This window comes from Cibotium barometz, chromosome 54 (assembly GCF_041138505.1).
Source record: "Cibotium barometz isolate CiBa-2024 chromosome 54, ASM4113850v1, whole genome shotgun sequence".
NCBI classification, from domain to species: domain Eukaryota; kingdom Viridiplantae; phylum Streptophyta; class Polypodiopsida; order Cyatheales; family Cibotiaceae; genus Cibotium; species Cibotium barometz.
In genome coordinates this window covers 17,179,234-17,202,276 of record NC_141099.1, presented here as the reverse complement: position 1 = coordinate 17,202,276, position 23,043 = coordinate 17,179,234, and the positions used below count along the sequence as shown (strand labels likewise).

At 45.3% G+C, this 23,043-nt stretch overlaps 1 protein-coding gene across 3 annotated transcripts in view; it reads right to left on the bottom strand.

Moving 5' to 3' along the window:
- The window catches only part of LOC147607903 (Pseudouridine synthase family protein), a 108,682-nt gene that overhangs the window by 34,531 nt on the left and 51,108 nt on the right, over nucleotides 1-23,043 (bottom strand). Inside the window, exons 2-10 of one of the 3 annotated variants that reach the window (XM_086789951.1) lie at nucleotides 19,087-19,130; nucleotides 15,353-15,430; nucleotides 7,738-7,801; nucleotides 6,758-6,858; nucleotides 5,179-5,266; nucleotides 5,021-5,099; nucleotides 4,766-4,848; nucleotides 4,363-4,428; nucleotides 4,089-4,145 (exon numbers count right to left, since the gene is read on the bottom strand). In XM_086789951.1, coding sequence (XP_086646077.1) covers nucleotides 4,089-4,145; nucleotides 4,363-4,428; nucleotides 4,766-4,848; nucleotides 5,021-5,099; nucleotides 5,179-5,266; nucleotides 6,758-6,858; nucleotides 7,738-7,801; nucleotides 15,353-15,430; nucleotides 19,087-19,088 — 618 coding nt within the window. In that variant the 5' untranslated portion in view covers nucleotides 19,089-19,130. The remainder of the gene's footprint in view (nucleotides 1-4,088; nucleotides 4,146-4,362; nucleotides 4,429-4,765; nucleotides 4,849-5,020; nucleotides 5,100-5,178; nucleotides 5,267-6,757; nucleotides 6,859-7,737; nucleotides 7,802-15,352; nucleotides 15,431-19,086; nucleotides 19,131-23,043) is intronic. The other 2 variants (XM_086789950.1, XM_086789952.1) reach the window with 2 other exon arrangements.

The following is a 23,043-nucleotide window of genomic DNA, read 5'->3' as shown; positions in this document are numbered from 1 at the left end:
CACAGTTCCAAGACACCATGTTGAGGGACAGCCCAGGAAGTTCCCCTATCGCATGTCTAAGTCATTGGAGGTGAATTGGAACAACACGTAACTCAATTACTCCAGGCTAGATTTATCCGCCCATCATCCTGCTCGTTTGTTGTGCCCATCTTATTCATGCAGAACAAGACAAAACCGCACGTATATATGTATGGACAACAGGACACTAAATAAACTCACAATCAAAAAAAGTTCCCAATGCCCAAGATTGAGTACATTTTGGAGCATCTCAATGGTGCTAAGTATTTTTCCAAAATAGATCTCAAGAATGGCTACCCTCAGGTTCGGAATTTTAGCCAACATTCCAAGACTGCTTTCTTGATCGAGCCTAGCCATTATCAGTTCCTGGTGATGCCGTTCGGCCTCACCAATGCACTAGCGACGTTTGATAAAATAATGTCTCAGGTGTTGGAGCTCATTGGAAAGTGTGTATTCATCTTTTTGGATGATATACTTATCTTGTGGAGAAGGTCTTACAACTTTCGCGGGACAATCTACGTCAATGAGAAGAAGAGCGCATTTAGCCTATTAGAGGTCCATTATCTTTGATCAAGACCAATATTCGTCTTGACCTTTAAAAGGTATAAGCTCTACTGGATTGGAATGTTCCCAAGGCTGCTCAAGAGATCAGATGGGTCTTTGTTAAGCCTACAATACCTCTCACAGATCTACTCAAGGGAGTGAAGATGTGTTGACAAAAAGGCTGCTGAGCCTTCCATGCATTGAAGAAAGTGGCCTCCGAAGCACCAGTTCTTAAGTTGGCATCATGCGAGCAAACGGCCATACCCGAAGATATTGCTCGCATGTTTATCCCACTTTCGTACCTCGTTTGTGGTTTACCACGAACAATTACTTCAATCAGAGATCCCAAGTTCACTTCACATTTTTGGAGAGCATTATCTAATAACTTTGGGACTAAGTTGCAGTTGCCTAGTGCATTTCATCCACAAACAAATGGTCAGACATAACTAGGTGGCCTTTAATGTTCTCAAGCCATGACAAACAATCGAAATGGGAATAGTATCTTCCTCTGGTGCAAGCTATCCTAAACGACGCTCATTCATCCAACATTGCCAGTACTCCGTATGAGGCAACATTTGGTCGTCGTTTCACATCGCTTCTTACGAGGATGGTGTCGCCATCATTGGAGGCCAACAAGACCACACAAACATTTTCAGATTATTGAGTCCATGAAGGAGCGCCTTGTCAAAGCACAAGAAGCCTACCAAGCAAGCCAACAAGTCTAGACGAGACGTCATCAACTACAAGGGGGTACTGATTCTTCCCCAAAAAAACCACGGGTCTTCATGCAATAGAGCTAGTACAGCAAGTACAACTCTCTATTCAGCCGATACAATAAGTACAATGGCTAGTACAATAGGTACAACACGTACAAGGACTGGTACAGCCAATACAATGGTTGGTACAGCAAGTACAAGGACTGGTACAACAAGTACAATGGCTAGAAATGATAATAAATGATTAAATACCCTTGCCTTCAGTATTTCTTCGCGATGGAAGCCTCCAAAACAATCCCCAACAGCCGGTATTCTTCATGGGCAACCTTCAAGAGAGAGAGAAAGAGAGTAGTCATCATTAGGGCATCCTTTAATGGTGGTAGAGGCTAGTGTGCAGCAACAAGAGAGCCTCCATTAATGAAGAGAGAGGGCTCCAATTTATAGATTTGGGGCTCCCATGAGTGAAAATGGAAAGAGAAGGCTATGATGACAAGTGGAGAGCCACACAATAGCTGGAGTGACAAGTGTGAGGCCACTTGTCTCACTTTGATCCACTTTCTTGCCACATGTCCCAATCTAAGAGATGGGTCCTTCCATAAACTTTATCTCTAAAAATATCCCAATTGGTAGACATTCTGTCATAGGCACTTTGCTAACTCTTGGTATCTGCTCAATTCCAGATGTAATGACGCGAACAAAATTTCCATTGAAGTCGGGCCAAAAATAGCAACTCTCCTAAATTTTAGGAGTGTGATCCTTTGTATTCCAAGATAATCCCCCATTCCCAAAGCTTGTACTTTCCAAAAATTTAGACATCCTGGAATTCACCAAACCCCTTTCATTCTGGGAAATGTCCACGCTGGTGACACTTATCCAACTACCGCGAAGCTGTGCAGGAGGGAACGTCACATGCACCCATGCACTGAGGTGCTATGTGTCATGCTGACTCATCTCCAATGCTACATTTGTACAGGATTAATACCTTTTTAGAATTATTTGTTGTATGTCGTGACCGCATTGTCAGCCCTGGTCCAAGGACATGTCAAGCACGAGCTACGTAAGCTTTCAGTAGCAAGGATAATCAAGGCTTTAGGCCAGCCCAAGGGCCCAGCCTAGGTGCCTTGCACTTGACAGCCCAAAGGCCACCTAACGTGAATGCCAACCAAGGGTCACCTAATGCTACCAAGGGGCCAATATGACCAGCAGCCAGTCGGCAGCCCATACAGGCCTGTCGACCAACAGCCAGAACAGCCAGTCCCACACATCTGAAGTGATAGCATATTTGATACTAATTATCAGTAGTGGTGAGCATATAAACTGGCCGACAGCAGTAAGGAAAACCAACCAGTAGCATATGAGCATATATAAGCAGCGATTCAATCCCAAGCATAAATCATCTCATTCTAACAGAATTCAGCAGTCAAACAAATAGCAAAGTTTGGACGCTTGGACAGACAAAAAGTGTTGAATCAGTCGAGAATTGTTCATCCACATGTTTCTTTGCAGGTCTTTGTGATGACAAGGCAATGACGGAATGTGAAACTTCGCACTGGACGCAAAGTGGTCTCGCAGTGTTGGGGATGTTGGGAACCTTGGATGAGTTTTGCTTGGATCTTCTCTTTCTATGAGAAGGCACTTTATATGGACACCCTGCAACTAAGGGAAGCTGAGGGGAGAATGTGACACACCTCACCCTAGGTACGCTTGGCTAGCCCGTAGGAGTCGGGCAGCAAACGCGGGAGCACTCAGACAGTGCATCCGCCACATGGCAGTGATGACATGGTGATGATGATGTAGCAGATCGGGCAGCAAGCCGAAAGTATTATGAGCAGGCTGACCAGAACTATCAGTGCATATATGTACGTGAGTAGCAAAATCATCATATTCATCTCCATAGCGATCAGGGACTACACAGCGTCTCTCTGCAATACAAGCTGGCCAAGGAGATCTTAGGCAATGTATGGGCTGTGATTTAACGTCTTCATTCTCAGCCACATCTTGTATTTGAATTCAGTTGTATTACTTCTTTCTTCTTGTATATAATACAAATAAATAGTTTAGGACTCGTGTGTGCTATGTGTGATTCGGCCGCACTCTATCTCTGAAACCCTAGCACATAGGCACGAGTGTTCTACACCAAACCTGTTGTGATGTCCATCAGCCCCAGAGCTAATGCTGCTGAGACTCCGCTTTACGCTGCATCTCTGGCAGCCTACCCACCATGGCCATCCAAAATCTTACTGCACGGCCACAATGTGCTGTCAGCCACAGAAATAGAGTGCCCTTGCAGGGTTGGAAGGCATCTCTATAACTTTGTGCAAGTCAGGATGTCATGCCTTGCCTCAGCCAGTGTGTTGCTGTCTGTATGGAACGTGACTGCACTTGCGATTCTGGATCTGTCAACCTAATTACATCTAGTAGGCAAGGAAGGGGTAGATAACGTGAGCGATCATGCTATCCTGTGAGCATCGCTCTCCTGGATCGCACTACAGTCTAGCTAGTGTCATGTTCTCCCATAACCAGGGCCTCTAGGACCAATCAGCAAAATCAACAATAAAGGATGGATCTGTATACCAAGTATGTACCTACAAGAAGATCAACACAGGGAGATCATTGCGGAGGCCAAAAGGATGTGGAGAGGGGAGAACACCACCACCCACAAAGAAAAAGGAAGATGCAAAATAACATCAGGCTTCAGATATTCAAAACATGGTTAAAAATTTGAAGGATAGCAAATACTTAATACAAAGCCCGAAGAAAAGAACACTTGAGAGGTTAGCATTGGAAAATAATACGGCATTTTGCAGTTACCCTGACTGTACTTCTTCCCTCTCTAGCATCATAGACTACTGCTGCATTCAACTCGACCTACAAAACAAAGAGTAGAAATAAACTCTTTGCTATGCAAAGGAGAAAATGTTGCATGTGTGCATGTGTTGGCAGGCCGATTGGCTAATGCTCCAAAGGAGGCCATTAGTTACCCTGAGACCTAAACAAACACACACACACACACAAGCCGCAACACACCAAAAATTTGTTTTTCCTTCAATAATATTTATTTTCGTACCCAGGGGTAAGAGCATACCTCCTGATCGGGAAAAACACCTTGCACCTTGGCAATATATGATTTATTGACTGTCCCACCTTCTATCTGCACGATTTGCAAAAACTTCCCTGATCAAAAGCTGATATGGAAAACAAGAGGCTCACTCTCTACGAATTGACATCCAGATGCCCTTGTACAACCAACAGATGTATAAGTTCTCCTTCCAAGTTAAAAACACCCAAGCAGCTGGCACACTAAATGACATGTTATTGAGCTAATAGTACAAAATTGGTATCAGTCAGAGGTGCAATCCACATGATCCACAATTCCTAGTAACAAACTAAATAAACCACATGGGTCAATGTGACCAAGACTGCACAAAAGATAGACATACAAACTCACCAAATTCAAGAAGAGGGTCCTGAGAACTTCAGTGACTGACCTCTTGGCGAAACCGATCAGCAGTATGAGCATTCCTGGCCAAAATTAGTAGCCCTGATACCAGACGATCGAGTCGATGGATTGCTGGTGTTGACATTGAGAAAAACTATTTAACCTCAAATTTACAGAGGGGCCACCTTCAACATCTTAAATTCACAAAAAGGGAATTTGCACCTTGCACACACGTGCTATATAGGGTTTCTACATAAAGAACCCCTTGAGGGTATAAGTTATAAAAAAACAAAGGAGAGGATACGATAAAGAGGCCCCAAATTGTGTTCTGCTTGCAATATTCCCAGCACAGTATTCTTACGGTACTGTCCACATGGGTGGACCTACAATCACCAAGAACACGTTGACAAAAACACATTTTATCCTTTTTAAAAGACTGTGTAAGAGTATTCAAAATCTTACAGGAACAGAAGAAGGCTTGCAAACAGTGATCACATCTGCACCCAGTTCAAGGATTTCTACTGATTCTCCCATAACAGGTGGCTCGTGTCTACAACCACACAGACAGATATCAGAATGCAAACTCAGCATGGCATGTGCACCAAAAAAAAAATCATGTGCGAACAATTAAATTTTGCCTCACTTGAATTGGTAGACTTCCTCATGGATTTCAATGTGAGATTTCCGATCTAAAGTTTTCTATAAAAGAATGGTCATCTTTTACTTCTAAAGAAATAGAGTGGTGCCCTGTTTTACAGTTCCTCAGTAAACCTTGAAAGCAAAGTGCTTTTATCTTCCATAAATTTCAACTCATTTTTCGATAACTTGTAACTCGTCATTCTTCCATGGAAAATACAACCTTCTATGAGAGAGGTATGGACAGATATCAACCAAAAGCACCACGGCAATCAGTTTGCAAAATGTCACCTTCTAATTTCTTGCAAGAGCAAGAGGAAATGTTGCAGCTTGCTAAGGAAAATCTTTGTGCAACTCAAGATAGAGGTAGGTTTTATGCAAATGAGGGCACTCAACTACGGTGTTTCAGGCTAGTCCAACCATTTTTTTAAAATCTTTTCAACATGCATGAGATGTGAAAAGCATGACGACACATGAAGTAAACTTAGTGAAAAATGTCAAAGAGAAAACTTACAAATCGTGCGAGCTAGCTTGCCTTTCCCCTGGATCCATACTTCATCACACCGTACTTCAACGCTTGATTCACGCTTGTCTAAACTCCATTGAAGCAGTTACAATGGCAGATAAATTCTTTCCAACAAGTTTCTTGACCATTCAATTTCACCTACTTGTTCATGTGGTTGACGAGATTGCTATAGTAGGTGTTGTTCGTAGTCGATGGATATTCTTCCTCGAGAGATTTATGAAGGCAATGAAAGGTTTTGTTCTTTAAAGCTTTTCCATCGAAGGTGTAGACAATTAATATATAAGCCATACAAGTACCTTTCTAACACATCTCCGGAGGTGAAGGTCTAGTTTAAATGAGTGAATATGTTATGGCCTTAAAGGTCAAAGCATGGAGGGCTTTATTATTGACGTTAGAAACCTAGAGATGGCCCTGGATAGTGACATTAATGGTTAAGTGACTTATTGGGTGTGTGAGACCTAATTATTAGGTGTGATTTATTGCCTTGGTTGTTGTCTAGCCAAACCTTTGTGAGCTCTACTTGGTATAGGTTGCCAACGTCATGGCCCAGTCTCAGGCTAGGGAGTGCTCTGTAGGTGGAGCTATGGTTGGGTGGTGGGCTTGCCAGCCCCAACTATAATGGATGCTCTTTATGCTTCTTGTGCTTGCAAGTGTTGGCTGGGAGTATGCGTCTATTTCACCACTACCTTACCCAACGCTTGTTCCCCAGAAATGTCTTTTTTTTTCCATGCAAATAGACTTTACATTTATGCTTTCTAAATACCATGTTCTAGTAGAAGCATTCAAATAATATGATGAAAGAATGAAGTATCGTTGAGCTGAAGGTGAACGCCCACCCCATCTTTATATGAAAGGAAACACATCCACAATTGATTTTACCTATGGACGAAATGGCTTAAAGTCTGTGAAGACCTCACAACATACTCATTCGTCACCATCTTCCCATTCACAAGTATGCGACCTGTATCAACTGCCTGAATCTGTAAGGACATAAGGTGTATTTCAGTATTAGAAGGACCTTTAAACCAACCTTAGTCAAACATGCATACATCCTGAAGTAGTAAAGAAGGCAGGTCTTGTAAGTATCTTTTATACAAATCAATGGAAAGTTCAGGTTAATTCCCAAACTTAACAAAAACCGAAGTGCAATCTTGACTGCATGGGAGTCTACTCACAAAGCTTCAACTCATCAACTCCATCATGCATGGTATATATGTGCAATGACATCCTCACTCACATCATCAACACCCCCAAGAGTGGGTGCAGGTTCATGCATAATGATATGGTGGATATGTCACTGTAATAGACAAAGCTTCATAGATACACCGTTGAACTGAATTTCTATCAATTCTCGAGAGGTGATAGAAACTCATCACCTCCACCATGCATAGCATAGACTCATCAACTCTACCATGCATAGCATAGACTATGTGCTATGAAATTCTAACTCATGTCAACAACACCCAAGGGTAGGTGCAGGTTCATGCATAGAGAGATGTCACCGTAATAATAGATAAATTTTCATTGATAAACCATTAAACAGAGTTTCTATCACTTCTCCGCAAGTGATGAGCATAGACTACCTACTATGACATCCCCACTCACATCATCAACACCCAAGAATAAGTTACAGATATGCCACCCGGTCTTAACAATATCTATTAGGTTTGTTGAAACTATCAAAATGATTATCAAATAAGAACTCTAAAATCTAGCAGCTAGCACGTATTGGACTCTCAAAAGCCAAAAATTCCAAGTGATGAAAGTGCTAATGGGGTTCACTATATAGAAACCCCATAAAGCATGAGTTGTTAAGCTTTTAGCTTAACAAAACATGATTAAAATATCTTAATGCTTACATAGTTGAGTGTCAAATCCCCATAGGATCTCCTCGTAGAACGCTCCTGGTACAAGACTTGAAACCTGCAAACAAACCAAACAAACATGACGGGGGTGCAAGCCTAACTCACCTCCGAAAAAAGGATCTCGACATCGCTCGCTGAAGCTTTCGCCCACCCCTGCTCGCACTGCCGCCTGCTCGCACACCCCCCTCCCCGCCCTCGCGACTGCTCCCCCCGCCTGGTTTTCTCGCACCCCCCGCCCCTTCTCTTTCGCGCCCACCACCCCCTACCCGCCTGCCCCGCCTACTCGCGCCCCCTGCTCTCTCCCCTTCCTCCGTGACCCGCCCCCTCCGCCTGCCTCCGCCCCCTCTCCCCCCCCCCCCCCCCTTTTCGTGTTTCCTCCGCCCCCCCTGCCTTTCGCCGCCTCTGCCTTACGCCCCTCCTCCTCAATTTTTTTTTCCGCAACCCTCTGTTTTCAGCCCCTTCCCTTTTGTCTCCCCCCTCCCCCTCTGTCTTCCGCCTTTCCTCCTCTTCCCCGCTCCGCCTTTTGTGCAGCTCGGTTCTTGCAGGAACTCCGTTTTCGCTTCGCCTTCTACTAAGCTTCAGACACTGATGGAGGTTCCTCCCGCCCCACCTCAGAGGGACTCTTCCGCAGCCCCCTCGCCCGCCCCTGAGGATACCCCCATCAGGCTTTCTCTTTTGCCAGAAGAGGAAGCGAGCCTCGCTGCACAGGTGGAACGCCTCCAGGCACATTCCACCATCTGCCGTATAGTCGGCACTCGCCCCAGCAGAGGGGAGATCCGGGATCTTCTCCAGGCCCGCCTTCTTGCAGATGTGGGCAAGATCCTGGACGTTCAGTTACTGGGCCGCGGACACTACCAGATTGAGTTCGAGACAGCCCAGAGCGTGGCCCAGGTCCTAGCCATGAGTCCCCTTGACATCAGGGACGCTCGGGCCTTCTTTAGACCTTGGCAGCATGGCTTCGACCCAGCAGCCGGCCGACCAGGGAGAGCGCCTATTCCATGTCACAGTTTCCTTCCCTGGACTCCGCCGCGAGTACCTTCCGCTCCTTTCTAGGATAGGAGCATTGGTGGGCTCGATGCTTGAGACTGGCCCCACAGCAGCTTCAGTGGTGGCTAGAGCAGCTGGCCTGCCTTCGGTCGGAGTTTTGGTTCCTGACATCTCCCTTCCGACAGGTCATTCAGCTACCTAGGATGGGGGGGGGGGGGGATGGATCGATCAAAGAGTGGAGTTTTCGGGGCTCCCGAACCATTGTTTTATATGCAGGCAGGTCGGCCACCTGGCCAAGGCTTGCCCTCGCAAGAGACCCCGACCTTCACCGCAACAGCAGGCCCCCGATGGCCCGCCCCCACAGATGCGGCTCGGCAGGCAGCCTCCGAGACACCTGCTCAGCCCACAGAGACCTCGGATTGGCAGCCTGGACAGGGGCGCCGTAGAGGGAGACAGCCACAGCAGCATGTCCAAAGACCGATGCAGCAGCTGTCACAGTCTCAGCATCACTGGGTTCCAGTGAACAGCTTTGCTCCCCTCCAGGAGGAGACCCCAGCGCAGACTGAGCATCAGGAGATGCCAGCACCCCCTCCTTCGCCCCCACCCCCCCCTCCCCCGTCCCACCCTCCCACCTCGCTTCCACCTTCGCCTCCTCCCGTTCCCGCTCCCATTTTGTCAGCAGCTCCGTCCCCACCCCCTTCTCCCCCCCCCTCCTCCCCCTCCGCTCGTCTCAGCTCCCCGGAAGGCCCTGGCAGTACCCTGGCGCTCACCTGCAGTTCCGCAGGCACTGAGCACCGACCTTGCTCGAGCACCGCAGAGGAGACCTACCATGCCGATTCAGGCTTCACGGATATCCTCTATCCGCAGTCGGCTGAGTAGTCTCGACACTAGACAGCGCTCGGAGGCTTTTGACTACTCCTTCACACGGCTTTTTGGAGCGGAGGGCCCCCATGAGCCAGCACCCACCATCAGAATTCATGTGGTGATACCTCCGGCCCGAGGGGAGGAGGCACTTGATTCAGCGGTGGCCTTCTCCTTCCCTCTCTGCAGCACTAGCGACCGGGAGTGGATTCTGGATCTCGCTCTTAGCATTTTCAAGACTCAGGCAGTTGAGTTTTCTCACCATGTGAGCGATCTGGAGATGACAGACGTGATAGGCCGACTCTGGGAGCTGGCTCATTTCCTTGATACCGGGAGTGCAGATGCCTCCAGGATTCGACATTTGGTGGTTCGCATAGTGGCAGACCTAGCACGCGACCCTGGTTATGTATGCATACACGAGGTTGCTCTCTCTGAGCGAGAGGCAATCGCCATGGGACACAGCCACTGGCGCCTGATCCGAGATTCTTGTAGCACACCGGGTGGGCAGATTCATAGCCGCTCGGATGAGGACTATTCTCCATCCAAGCCGCTTGCGAAGGCCCGCCGTATGGCTGAGACAGCCTCCACCTCAGCAGGTCATCCATGACAGGGCCTTGGCGGCGCACACTATGTACGTTATCGTGGTTGCTTGAGGCAGGAGCTTCAGAGATGCCTGGTTGGGGGCAGTATTGATATTCTGATGATGCAGGAGCACCATTTGAGTGAGCAGGATTCAGAGATATGGTTCGGTGATGCCTGGTAGATGGGACACATTTTGGTCTGTAGGGTTTGGCCCCTTGGGTGGACAGGGAGGAGTATGTATGGTCATTGCGGATGTATGGCGGCAGGCCATTGTGGATCACGGGGTCATTGTGCCTGGTAGAGCACAGTATGTTATTCTGAGGATGCACAAAGCTCTTTGGCGTGCTCAATGCCTATGCGCCCAACCATGCTAGTGCCAGAGCAGAGTTCTGGACCCTTGTTACAGATGCATTGCCCGAGGCCGCACATTGGTGTGTCGGGGGAGACTTCAACATGCTTAAGGACCCGGCCGATAGGGTGGGAGGCAGTCATGTTATAGTGCACGGCACAGAGCTTGCAGCTTGGGAGCGATTTTGCATGACACTGCGGATCACTGATGCATGGCAGCATGAGGCTTTCTCCCGCTCTCAGGACAGTCTTAGTTTTTCTCGTTCGGATCGCTGGCAGGGAGGGACTAATCTATCATGGATTGATCGCTTCTATGTGGGCGACAGGTTCGGGGAGCGTGGGGGCTCGTTGGCGTTCTCGCTGGCACCTCTTTTTCAGACCATGCGCCAATTATTTTGACACTTGAGGAGAGGACACCGGAGACCAGCTCAACCCGACGTCCGATCCTTTGGCTGGGGTCTGAAGCTTTCCTGTGAGACAGTCTGCTTTCCGGGTCTTAGGAAGGAATACCTTCCTCTTCTCCCGTGATAGGTGGTGCTATCGGAAGTGTCACATGCACCCTGCACTGGAGTGCTATGTGACACACTGCCTCTACGTTAGTGCAACATTCATCACAATAGGATTTACCTTTTCAGGAATATTTTCCGTATGTCATTACCCCATTGTGAGCCCAAATCGGGGACATGTCAGGCACGAGCTACGTAGGTCACTCTCCACAGCCATAGAGAGTTTGCATGTGTCAGTCTTCTTACCCACTTGGAGAATTCATCAGATAGGGCATGTAGAAGTCAAACCCTGGCAGTAGATTTGCATCAAAAGCATATAGTGCGTGGTAGATAGGTCTAACCTTAGCAATAGATTTGCATCAAAAGCATACAGTGCATGGTAGATAGGTCTATGGGCCAGCCTATAAGGGCAACATCCAGGCCATAAGGGACATAGGCAGCCAGTCAGCAGCCTACAAATGCCCAAGCCTGCAGTCGGCCAGCTTCAGGAGTCCCCTTGCATCAATAGGCCTGCATTCAGTCCATCAGCAGCAAGTCGTGGAGAAGCACACAGTCAGCCAAGCATCAGGGGCAGCGTTTATCTAATGTGCAGCATTTAATGCTGCAGAACTAGCATTTTTTGTCCAATATTTATTGGCCAACAGCATCTGGTGTGAACCAACCAGCATCAATGAACCATATATAAGTAGGGCTTACATTCAGCATTATTCATTCATCAAGCAAATCAGTCCTACAGCAATTCAAATCAGTTCAAGTGTGCCGAAAGCCTTCAGCTTCCTTGTGCATACTTTCAGCAACATTCCCAAGGCTTCCCAAAGAGTCTCTTCAGCATTCAGCCAGCATATGTGCATCCCTCAGTTTTGGGCTTGCATAGTGGTCATTGAGGAGCTATTCAAAGGAGCTTGGACAACATCTGGATCAGCCTGCGTTTGGTCTACTTCATCCTTGCATTTGGCAGTCCTCGGTCATCATTCATATTCATTGTAAAAGTTCTCCAAAGAAATATAAGCAAACACTCCTACTTGCAAGGGGGGCCCTTTAGTGGGTAATTGGGACCCAATACTATGTCGACTACTATCTTCTCTCTCTCTCTCTCTCTTCTCTTCTCTCTCTCTCTCTTATCTTCTCTCTCAAAGTGGAATTGCACAAACTCATGGGTATAAAGAAGGCTTTGTTGCGCGTTACGACAATCAACCCATTGCATGCTACAAGAAGAGTGATGGAATCCCCCCCCCACCACCGCTTCGAATTTGCACAAACGGCAGGGATTCCATCCTTTCGTATTTGCATTGCCTCCCTAGAGTCAGTGTCTCACTCCATTATGCTCCCTAGTCTACGAGGGGACCCTTTTTTGCAGAGAGTTGAGTACTCTTGCCTCCCACGCCAATGCTTCATCTGCATGCAAATGGGACACCTCGCTAGAGCTTGTGCCCGTTTGACAGTCCAAGCAGCCAGCTCCAATTGCCCGCAACACCCCCCCCCCCCCCTGCCAGCCCTAGCTCAAACCTTCCCCAGGGGAGTGGGCAAGACACAAACCCCCAGGTACCAAAGCACCAGGACACGTCCTCAGTGAAGACCGGCGCAAGAGAGCATTCACATCATTGTATGAAGTTCTCCAAAGTAATACACACAAATACTCCTACTTTGGGGGGGCGGGGGGGGATGCGGGGCTTTCAGTGGATAATTGGGACCCAGTGTCGCCAAAGAGGTGATAGTCCAAGTGGTAAAGTGTTTGCCTAGGACCGAAAGGTCTTGGGTTCAAACCCTGCTTGGACCCCTCGGCGGCACCTCTCATCCACGCTCTCCATAAGCTTCCCTTTCGGCGTCGATCGTGTTCTGGTCGCCTTTCCCAGGAGGACTCCAGTGTAGCCCCTCCGCTCTTTGTGGTCGAGTGTGCTCGTCGCCCTCTTCAGAGGGCCGCGTAGATGATCTTGTAGCTCACGACACCAGCGTGGCTGGGACGTTGAGCGAGTTGTGATGTTAACTATTAGTAGGATCTCTCCCGGAAAAAAAAAAAATTTGGGACCCAGTGTCGACTCTCATCTTCTCTTTCAAGTCTTCTCTCTTAAATAAAGTGGATTGCATAAGCTCACAAGTTTAAAGAAGGCTTTGTTGTATGTTCCAACAGTAAACCTATTGGAGGCTACATACACTCTCTCACGCACCCCCTCTCTCCCTCCTACCCTCAAACTAGATGTTTAAAGCATGCGTGATAGATAACTCAGAAAAACACAATACCTTTTCGATTGAGAACAAAACCCTAGTAAATACCATGGAAAATCTTGACATACTTGCGAATGTGCATGAGACATCCAAAACTTGCTTTTCCGCCTCTGTGTTTAGGTTTGCTCTGATACCAATTGTAAGATCTTTCAAGATCTCCCTAAACACAAGCAACAAAGATTAGTACCAAATAGAAGGGGAAATAGAAGGAGTGCAGGCTAGCTCACCGCCCAACCTCACCTCCCAACCATAGGTCTAAATCCATACACCACCCCCAAGCCCTTGGGCTAAGGCTTCCGTGGACCATGTCCCAGGCCTAGGCACAAGCCTCCTGCCATCCGACCACACCGGTAGGATGCAAAACAATATGGTCATCCACACAATGGGCTCACCCCACTTCTATAGTCTCAATCAATCTATAAATAGCTTCTAACTGATAAATAGTTGTAACTTATGGGACAACACTTATTGACCTTAGCCCAAGTAATCACAACCTCCGCACTAAGCCTTAAGATCCCCTAACACCATATTAGGCCGTTCTAACCATGTGGTTAGCATGAGGTACGTAACGCTAGGGGGTTTCAGAGCCAGAGTACACTTTAAATCTTGGACTCAAAAGCAGCCTTAGATACCTGCAACTCACAAAAAAACAGTAACTAGACATATCAAGTGCCTGCCTTTTAACAAAAATAGAAGCAAACAGCAACACCTTCGCCATTTTCTGCAGTTGAGCCTTCCTCTTTCATCCACAGTGTTCCATACCACCCATATAGATCTTGGAAATCACACGAATCCACCCCTTCGCCAAAGCACAAAGTTTTGGCAACAAACTTACTCGTCCTTCCTTTCCCAGTTCCTTTGGTTTCACACCAAAAGGCTGGCTCTAATACCAATGTTAAAACCATATCTTATAAACCACCTAGGGTTAGCCAATCATAGGAATATAAGGACATTTATATCTAGCTCACTGCCCAACCATAGAACCATTCAAACTCACTCCCAAGCTGGAGGTTAGAAGCACCTAGAGACTTAGCTCCATGTGCAAAGCCCTAGCGTCCCATCCCTCTAATGTAAGCAAGGAGTAGTCTCAGTATGGCCTAGAGTCCAGGTATGAGGAGCTCTCTCTCAAACTGACTCAATAACTCACTTATATAGGACACCTAATAAATAGGTGTCGTAAATAGCCCAAGCCTCTAATAACTCCTAATATCCCCGTTTAGATGTCTAATCCCATCTCCTTGATTAACCTAACCCTAGGTTAGTCATGTTAACAAAGGTGAGCCTAAATGGCTCTATGGTTTGGCAGTGAGCTAGATGTCAGTACCCTTATGTTCCTACAATTGGCTAACCACAGGTGGTTTACAAAATATGGTCCTAACATTGGTATCAAAGTCCCTCCAATGTAAGCATGGTGTAGTCTCACTAGGTCCTAGAGTCCATGTGTGAGGAGCTCTCTCCTCAAACTAACTCATTAACTCTCATTTATAACTAATAAGAAGGTACCATAAACAGACCAAGCCTCTAATATTAAACTCCTAACCTGCCCGTTTAGATTCCTAATCCCATCCCCAAGTTAGTACTGTTTACCCTTTTTAAGATAGGTTAGTCCTGTTTACCCTTTTTAAGATAGGTTAGTCCTGCTTACCCTTTTTAGGACCTCCAAATGTTCCACCAAGGTTGTTGGCAAACAAGTCAAAGCTGATTTTCACTCTCAGGCTGATGTTGCTTTCAAGGATAATAATAACGTGCAAAATTTTACTCTGATGTAAATGTTGTTCAGTTTGATTTCAATTTGCACGACTGTTTTTTTCTCATCTCGTAAATTTGTATGAAGTCTCATCAAGCGATCTATGAGTATGGAGTTGAATTCTCCGCTCTTAAGTTGATTGTAACTAAGCTCAATCCTAGAAGACTTAGACTAGGCAAACATAGATTTTTCCATTTGATGATAGATGGAGGAGGGAGAGGGAAGGGGGAGGCACGCACACAATCATACACACTAAAGGGAAGCTGGTTGGCAAATGCACCACTTTGGTTAAAAAGAATTGGCAAAAACCACCACAAGGCAATACAACAAGTGTTCTTGAAGTAATGAAATATACGTAGTATTGAAGAGGCCGCTGCCTAAATTCTTCTGCAAAAAGATTTGTAATTTTTTTTCTATTCCATCTCTCCTTAACCTGCATGAATCAATTCAGCAGATTTCAAATCAGAAAAAACAAAGACCTACACTATAGACATGATTATATGTATTTATATTCTTCCAATTTACCCAAGAATTTAAAACTATTTGAATAAGACATGATTATATGTATTTATATTCTTCCAATTTACCCAAGAATTTAAAACTATTTGAATAAGACATTAAAAATTTATTGTGGCTTATCTGTTATTATATCCATAGCAAATTAGAAGAAAATTTGTGTATATCCACACGCACGTCAGTGAATTTGAAGAGATGTGCGTGTGTGCACATGCACAATGCGCAAGTGTATATATAATCTATGTGTATACACATATAGAGTATATAGTTTGTCCACTAGTTTGCCTGATGAGACTACTATCATGGAGGGAAACAAGGTGAAAAGTAGAGAGTGCTACAATGGTGGGTGGTGGTGTTAGACATCATCTCCTTGCTGCTGGCTTCCTGTGTGGTGTCCTATTATAGCCTTTAGGGCTGACCATGTTAGCTAGAGGAGCTAGTCACCCCTCACATATTTTCCCATATTTTATCCCCACTTCATGGAATCTTGGGCACTTTTTCCCTAGTCGTGAGCTAGTCGGCTGCCTACATCTGGGCATATATATAGCCGGACATACCCTCACTCTTTTTATATTGTTTGCTATAGTCCCTCACATACGAGGTCTTCTCCCCTCTTGCTCGGGACATGTATTCTTGGTTGATGATATTGAGAGCACGTCTATACCTGTGTTTCCTCTCCATCTTTCTCTCACTCTCTCTCCTGTGTTTCCACTTTCCCTTCTTCCGCAGTGCATTCTATCATGGTATCAAAGCGCCAGTGATCTACAGTGTTGGATGCTCCCTCCTCTCTATCCTCAAGTGGTCAGATCTGCGTTTTTCTATAGATGGAAAGATCTGCATTTTTTTTTCTCTCGGGTTGCTACTGGTCGGCTGGCTTCTTCCAGGCGTTTTTTCTCTGCAGCCCGTGGTCATCCATATCAGGTTTTGACCTTCTGAGAACCCCCTTCACCTGTCGGCTGCACTGTCTTCAGGGCAGCAGCACCTAGTTTGCTGCATTTTCTTCTACAGATGTTTCCTCAAGCAATTTTGCAGCGTTTTCTTCATCCCCCCCCCCCCCCCCGCCCCCCCGTTGTGCTGGCCGCCTGTTTTGTGCAGGACAGCAGCAATATTTCTTGCGTTTTTTCTCCTACAAAGGGTTTTCTGATGTTGTTTGCTGCTCTGGGACTTGATGGTACCATATCTCTTCTGCTTTTCTAGAATTTGCCCTGTCTCCTGTCCCAAATACCTCTGCATTTTCAGATTTGCAGCCATGGTTGCTGCGTTTTTCTGATCAGATCTTGCTGGTAGCTCTACCTTCACCTGGGCTCCTCCCGTTGGAACCGACAATACCTTCTCTTCAGAGTTTTTTCCTCATAGGAGGTGTGGCAACTGGTCGGCCTGAATTTTCAGGTTTGCAGCCCCTGTTGGTGCTGCGTTTTCTTCTCCAGTGGACACAGATCACTTGTTGAGGGGGTTTTTGTTTGGATTGTGGCTTTGGAAGCAATTTGGTACTTGAGGAGGACACTGAATTTCTGATTTCAGTCAGCGTTTTGGTGATTTTTGGAGCATCTATACCTGTGTTTTGTTCCTAGCCTTCACAGTTATACCCGGTTTCTTCATGTTCCTTGCCTTTTGTTGGCGGTGGAGTGCTGTTTTTTGTTGGACAGCTGTGTTTTGGCTGTGTTTTGCTTCCCAAAGGAGTTCTCTACACTCAGAGGGGGTCCATCTCCAGCTACTTCACTTGAGGACCAATTTCGGGAGCTGTTTTGTTTCTGTGCGGACTTTCTTCTATGACAGGAGTTTACAGATTTTGGAGGAGAGTATTGATCTTTTCAGGGATCCTGAGCAAAGTTTATTTTGTCCGAGCTTGTGTTCTTTGCAGTGTTTGCAGAGACAGGAGGGTGTTTTGCCTGTGAGGTGTGATCCTTTCACATGGATCATTTGTTTGTTTCTGATTCTTGGGATCTACTTATGGAAGAGTCTTTTGCTATCAGTGATGCTTGAGGACCTTGTTACCATTGCAGTTTATATTCTTGCTTCCCTTCCTCATTGTGAGGAGTCTACCTCTGACTCTCTTTGTGATGCTTCCCTTCCTCATTGTGAGGAGTCTACCTCTGACTCTCTCATGGTACGGAGTTTGAGCAAATGGCTTTTCTACAGAGTCTTTACATCTTGCAATGTTGACCTTTCCAGAGGATGCTTCTTTTCAGCATTTGACAACAATTGTTATAGAGTTTGAGCAGATGGACTCAGAGGGTTCCAGTGAGGAGCAGCCTCTGATTCTCCTAGGATTGATTATCTACAAGATCTGAACTTGATTGGTTTTGAGGTTTTTCATACCTTCTCCAGGCTAGATACACAACATTCGACTTCGGGGAGTGTTTTTACACTTGAGTTTGGAACCATTATTTGGAGCAACACGTCACAACCTACTTGGTTGTTTTCTTCCAGAGGAGTGGTGTACCCGGCAACTTGTTCTCTTGCTTTTGTAGCTAAGTTGCTGAGGAGTTTGCTTGTGGAGCTTTCCTGGTACATATTTCTACAGTCTTTTATCTTTGATCGAGGACAGCATCTCTGGCTTCTTGGAGTTCACTCAGCATCTGGTGCTGAGAGGGGGTGTTAGACATCATCTCCTTGTTACTAACTTCTTGTGTGGTGTCCTATTTTAGCCTTTAGGGCTGACCATGTTAGCTAGAGGAGTTGGTCACCTCTCACATATTTTTTCCCCACTTTATGGAGTCTTGGGCACTTTTTCCCTAGTTGTGAGCTAGTCGGCTACCTACATCTGGACATATATATAGTTGGGCATACCCTCACTCTTTTTTCATTGCTTAGCATTGTTTGCTACAGTCCCTCACATACGAGGTCTTCTCCCCTCTTGCTCGGGACATGTATTCTTGGTTGATGATATTGAGAGCAGGTCCATACCTGTGTTTCCTCTCCATCTTTCTCTCTCACTCTCTCCTATGTTTTCACTTTCCCTTCTTCTACTGTGCATTTTATCAGCTGGTACAAAGGAAAGAGATGTAGAGAAGGACAAAGAGAAAGAGAGGACTCACCCTCAAGTTAGGGTAAGGAAATTCCTCTTGGCCTTCTCCAAGATGTACTTGACGGCTTCAATGTAAAGCACAAGAAAGATCCACCTCTTGTGTTATTATGCCGTTTGATCCTTGATGAAGCTTGAAGAACAACAGGTTTGTCTAGTAACTAGTTAGATAAACAACCTATTTTTTATTACCCTTTGAACCTCGGAGATAAGAAACTTTTCTAGACAATGAAGTCCCTTCGAACCTCGGAGGTAAGAAACTTTTCTAGATAAGGTTGGTAAGTTGTATAGAAACAAACGTAGCACAAAGCACATTGGCCGATAAGGCAACACGTGGACCATGATCAATTAAAGAAAGCCTTGTCATAGACTTGCTTTGGTTTTGTTTTGGATGAGCATGAGGCAAAATTATGACCCTTTTATTTAACTACTTAATTTTGAACATACATAAATTTTGCTTAGGATTCCAATTGAGTTGGCATGCATATGTACAAACACCACACGTTCCTTAAAATTCTATAAGACAAGCATGTATCAAGTTTACTTACATGAGCTATAAACTCAAAAAAGTATGGTCTCACAAAGCGCTTGCCTGCAAAGACAAACAAAACCAAGTAAATATTAGCAAATGAAAGCCTTTGTCTCCTTCAGAAGTCAACTCTACGCTTCTGTATGGATTATGAACCTATCCAAATCTTGACCCAAATGCCTCGAATGCAAGCATTCTTTAAGGAACATGTTGCCCTCGACAGAATGCTGACACATCACCTTCCAAACACTCCATGCAACCTAAGTAGTATATGATACTTGATCTTCCAATCAGGACAGAAAAATGGCATTATAAGTTCCATGCAATGCCATTTAGTTCTACTTATGCTCCAACGTCATTCAATAGAACAATCATGCAGATATTCAAACCCTTGGTAGGGAAGTATGTGATCATCTTTTTAACCGATAGTTTATTTTTTCCTAGATCCCATAGAGCATTTGTAGTTATCGAAGAAATATGAACTCTACATTAATAAAAAGAAGTCTTGCATTCTATCTCGATATCATTGGCAAAAATAAGATTTCCTTAGATCCTACGAAGGTCAAGGTTATTGTGAATTTGACAAACCCCCCAAGCGTTAGCATTTCATCCCTGTATGCTGTCCATATTTGAGCCCATATTTGTTCCCTTTTATGGCCCTTGATTGTGGGCTGGCCACCCTTATTTTTCCCCTTTTACCTAGCATTTTTCCTAGGTTGGGTCTTCATGACCAGTCGGCCAGCTCCTTACCTATAAATAGGTGGGTTGGCCTCTCCCATTCATATGTTCATTAGTTGAGTTATGTGGTTCATGTGTTCACACACTTGCTCCCTGTTGTATCCTTCACTTATGAGACTATTAGGTCTCTTGCTTGGGATTGTATTCACTGCAGTATATTCAGCCTTCTGGCTTCATATCTCTCTCTCTCTCTTGCACTCTCAGTTCACACTCTATCATGGTATCATCGATCTAGGAACAGCATTTTCCTGCTGCCCCATTTTCAGCCCTGTCTACAGCCCTTCTGCTCTGCGTATTTCAGATTTGCAGCCCTCTGGTTGCTGTGTTTTCTGGACAGTAGCTGCTGGTTGCTCTACCTTCACCTAGGCTTCATCGTTTTCAGCCTGAAGGTACCTTCTCTTCAGTGTTTTTTCTCATCTGAGGTGTGGAAGCTGGTCGGCCTATATTTTCAGGTTTGCAGCCCCTTTGTTGGCTGTGTTTTCTTCTCCAGTGGACACATATCACTTGCAGAGGGGGTCTTGTGTGGATTGTGGCTTTGGTGGCAGCTTGGTACCTGAGGTGGACACTTCTTTCTTCTGTGTTGTGTGGTTTCTTTTCTCTAAGAGTTGAGCCCGAGTTCAGTAATGACTGCCTCAACAATGCTTCCTATGTTTTTTGAGTCTGGCAAGTTGGATGGCTCCAACTATACATTGTGGAAGGTGAAGGTGAAGTCGGCCTTTCGTGGAGTGGATCTCTCGGACTGGCTAGTTACAACTGCCAATGCCACCCCTCCCACCCTCTCTACAGTTGGTGTGACTCAGGCACACAGATTGATGCTAGGGAGGCAAAGGATCATCATGTTTTCTCCTTTCTCATGTTGAATTGTCAGGATTCTGTTCTCTTTCATGTGCGTACAGCAGATGCGACACATGAAGTTTGGAAGGCCAACTCCATGGCCAAAAAGCAAAGCCCTGAAGCTAGAAAAGCAATAATTCAAGAACTTTGACAAAAGATAAGTAATATTTTATTAAAATATAAAAGCAAAAAGACAACAGCAAAGCAAAAAGCTTGGCTAGAGCTTTTCTGGCAAAAAACGAGGCTCTCCCCAAGTATAAAAAGGAACCTTGAGCCTCTCTTTTGGCATCAAGGTTGTGAAGAGCAAGGTTATCATCACCATGGTCTTCATCCATCTCCTCGCCATTGATCGTCGCCTGTGCCACCTAACCGCCGCGCCACCGCAACTCCTTGCTGCCCTCAACCTCTGCCCAATAGCATTACCAGCAGCGTCGCCAACAATGCTGCCGTCATTGCCACGTGTACACTTACAGCTTTTCGACAAGAGATTTGACTCCATATTCATAAATCCACCATCTAGGTTAAGGGTTCCATTGCCAACTTGGTGTTTGCTTTCTTGAGGATTTTCTACAGATTGGGTATTGAGTTTTTCTTGGACAGCATTGAGATTTGGGATTTGATTCAAACTTTGGACATTGGTACCATAGTCACAAGAAACGTTTCGAGGTTTTTTTCGTTTCGAGGTTTTTGGGGTTTTGTTTCGAAAGGTTTCGTCCCTCGGCTAAGAAACGGCAAGGTTTCGAAAAATCAATAATTTCATAAAGTATAAATATCTAAAGAACTTATAGTAGCCATCTAAAAACATAGTGTAATGATGAAAAAATGGTGTCTTCTCACACATCTCGAGAAACCATCCTTATTTTGGTGAGGCATTATGGCAGTTTTGCTTGATTAGATGCCACAAATGGTTTAATCAAGGATTCTTAAGCAATTGAAGAAGAGAAGGTAGAAATTGGAAAAGATTTAAGACATTGAAGGATGGTGTATGAAGAAAAAGGGAAAAGAAGAGAGGAGAAGAAGAGAAAAGGAGAAGATGAGCAAGGGAGAAAAAGAGCAAGGAAGATGAAGAGGAGAGAAGAAGAGAATGAAGAAAGGAGGAGTAGAGGTGAAAAAAGTAGCAGAAGATGAAAAAGGGAAGGAGGCAGGCACAAGAAGAAGAGGGAAGTAAGGTGATGAGGAGGATATGGAAGAAAAACAAAAGTAAAAAAATCCCAAAAATTTTGGAGAGGGAAAAAAAAACTAAACCTGAAATTTGGCCGAAACTACCGTATTGGAGAGGTTTCGTGGTTTTTAAAAACCGTTTCGAAGTTTCGAGGTTTCGAGGTTTCGAAAGCTAGAAACAAGTTTTTTTGTTACTATGATTGGTACTAGCCTGGTGAGAGACTCTTGTGGGTCATCCTTGTGGTCTACTCGGCATCAAAGATCTTATGCGACTTCGAGCCAAATTTCTACGTTGACATATTTGTTTAATATTGTATTCATTGATTGTATTGGTCTTGGCTTGGAAAAGCCCATGGGTTATTTCTAAATAAATTCATGAATGGGTGCGAGGCTTGTTCCCCCTTCAGTGCGGTGTATTGTGAAAGTTCCCTATACCTTTCTCTCTCTCCCCTCTCTCTCTCTCTCTATCTTTATCTCTTGGACACGTGGTTGAATCTGTCAAGGCACGCCCCACTGGGCTTACAGTGGTATCAAAGCAAGATTTCTCTTGAAGAAACTTCCTTGGGGTGACAGAGCCATGTCGAGAGCAGAGGGAGACCAAGGGCCTACTGAAGGGAACAACTATGAGGCCAATACAGGAATTCAAGATGGGAAACAAGGCCGTCAATCTATTTCTCATGAAACCGCGGCCATGACATCAGCAAAGTACTGATATTTTGAGGAGTTTAGACAGTTTCTCCAAGATGATGAATTCCTTGCTTGGAGCCAAGAAGGAACAGGACCAAAGAAGGGCTCGAATGTTTGAAGATTTCATCGAGGATCAAACCACCAAAACCGAAGAAGTTGAAGCTACTAAAGCCTATCTTCGAGCCAAAGGAGTCACCATTGCAGAAGGATCTAGAGCTACGCAGTCTATTTCTCGTGGAGGAAATAGGGAGGTTATTCCGAGGCCTACTTTCTCAGATGCAGCTTCTTCGAGACATGTAAGGGAAAGGAAGGCAAAGGAGCCTACATCAACCGGCAAGACAGACTTCAAGCCATGAGAGAAGAGCGTCAAGTTTGATGCTTTTCATGGAAAGCAAAATACACAAAAAGCATTATCTTTTGTTAACCACTTTAATGCAACTTTTGGAGGAGACAACTACTCCGAAAAGTCAAAGCTTCGAATGGTTCGTATGCATTTGAAGGATGCCGCCTTGAATTGGTGGCTAAAAGTAGTACAAGAAGGGACCGAGAAGACATG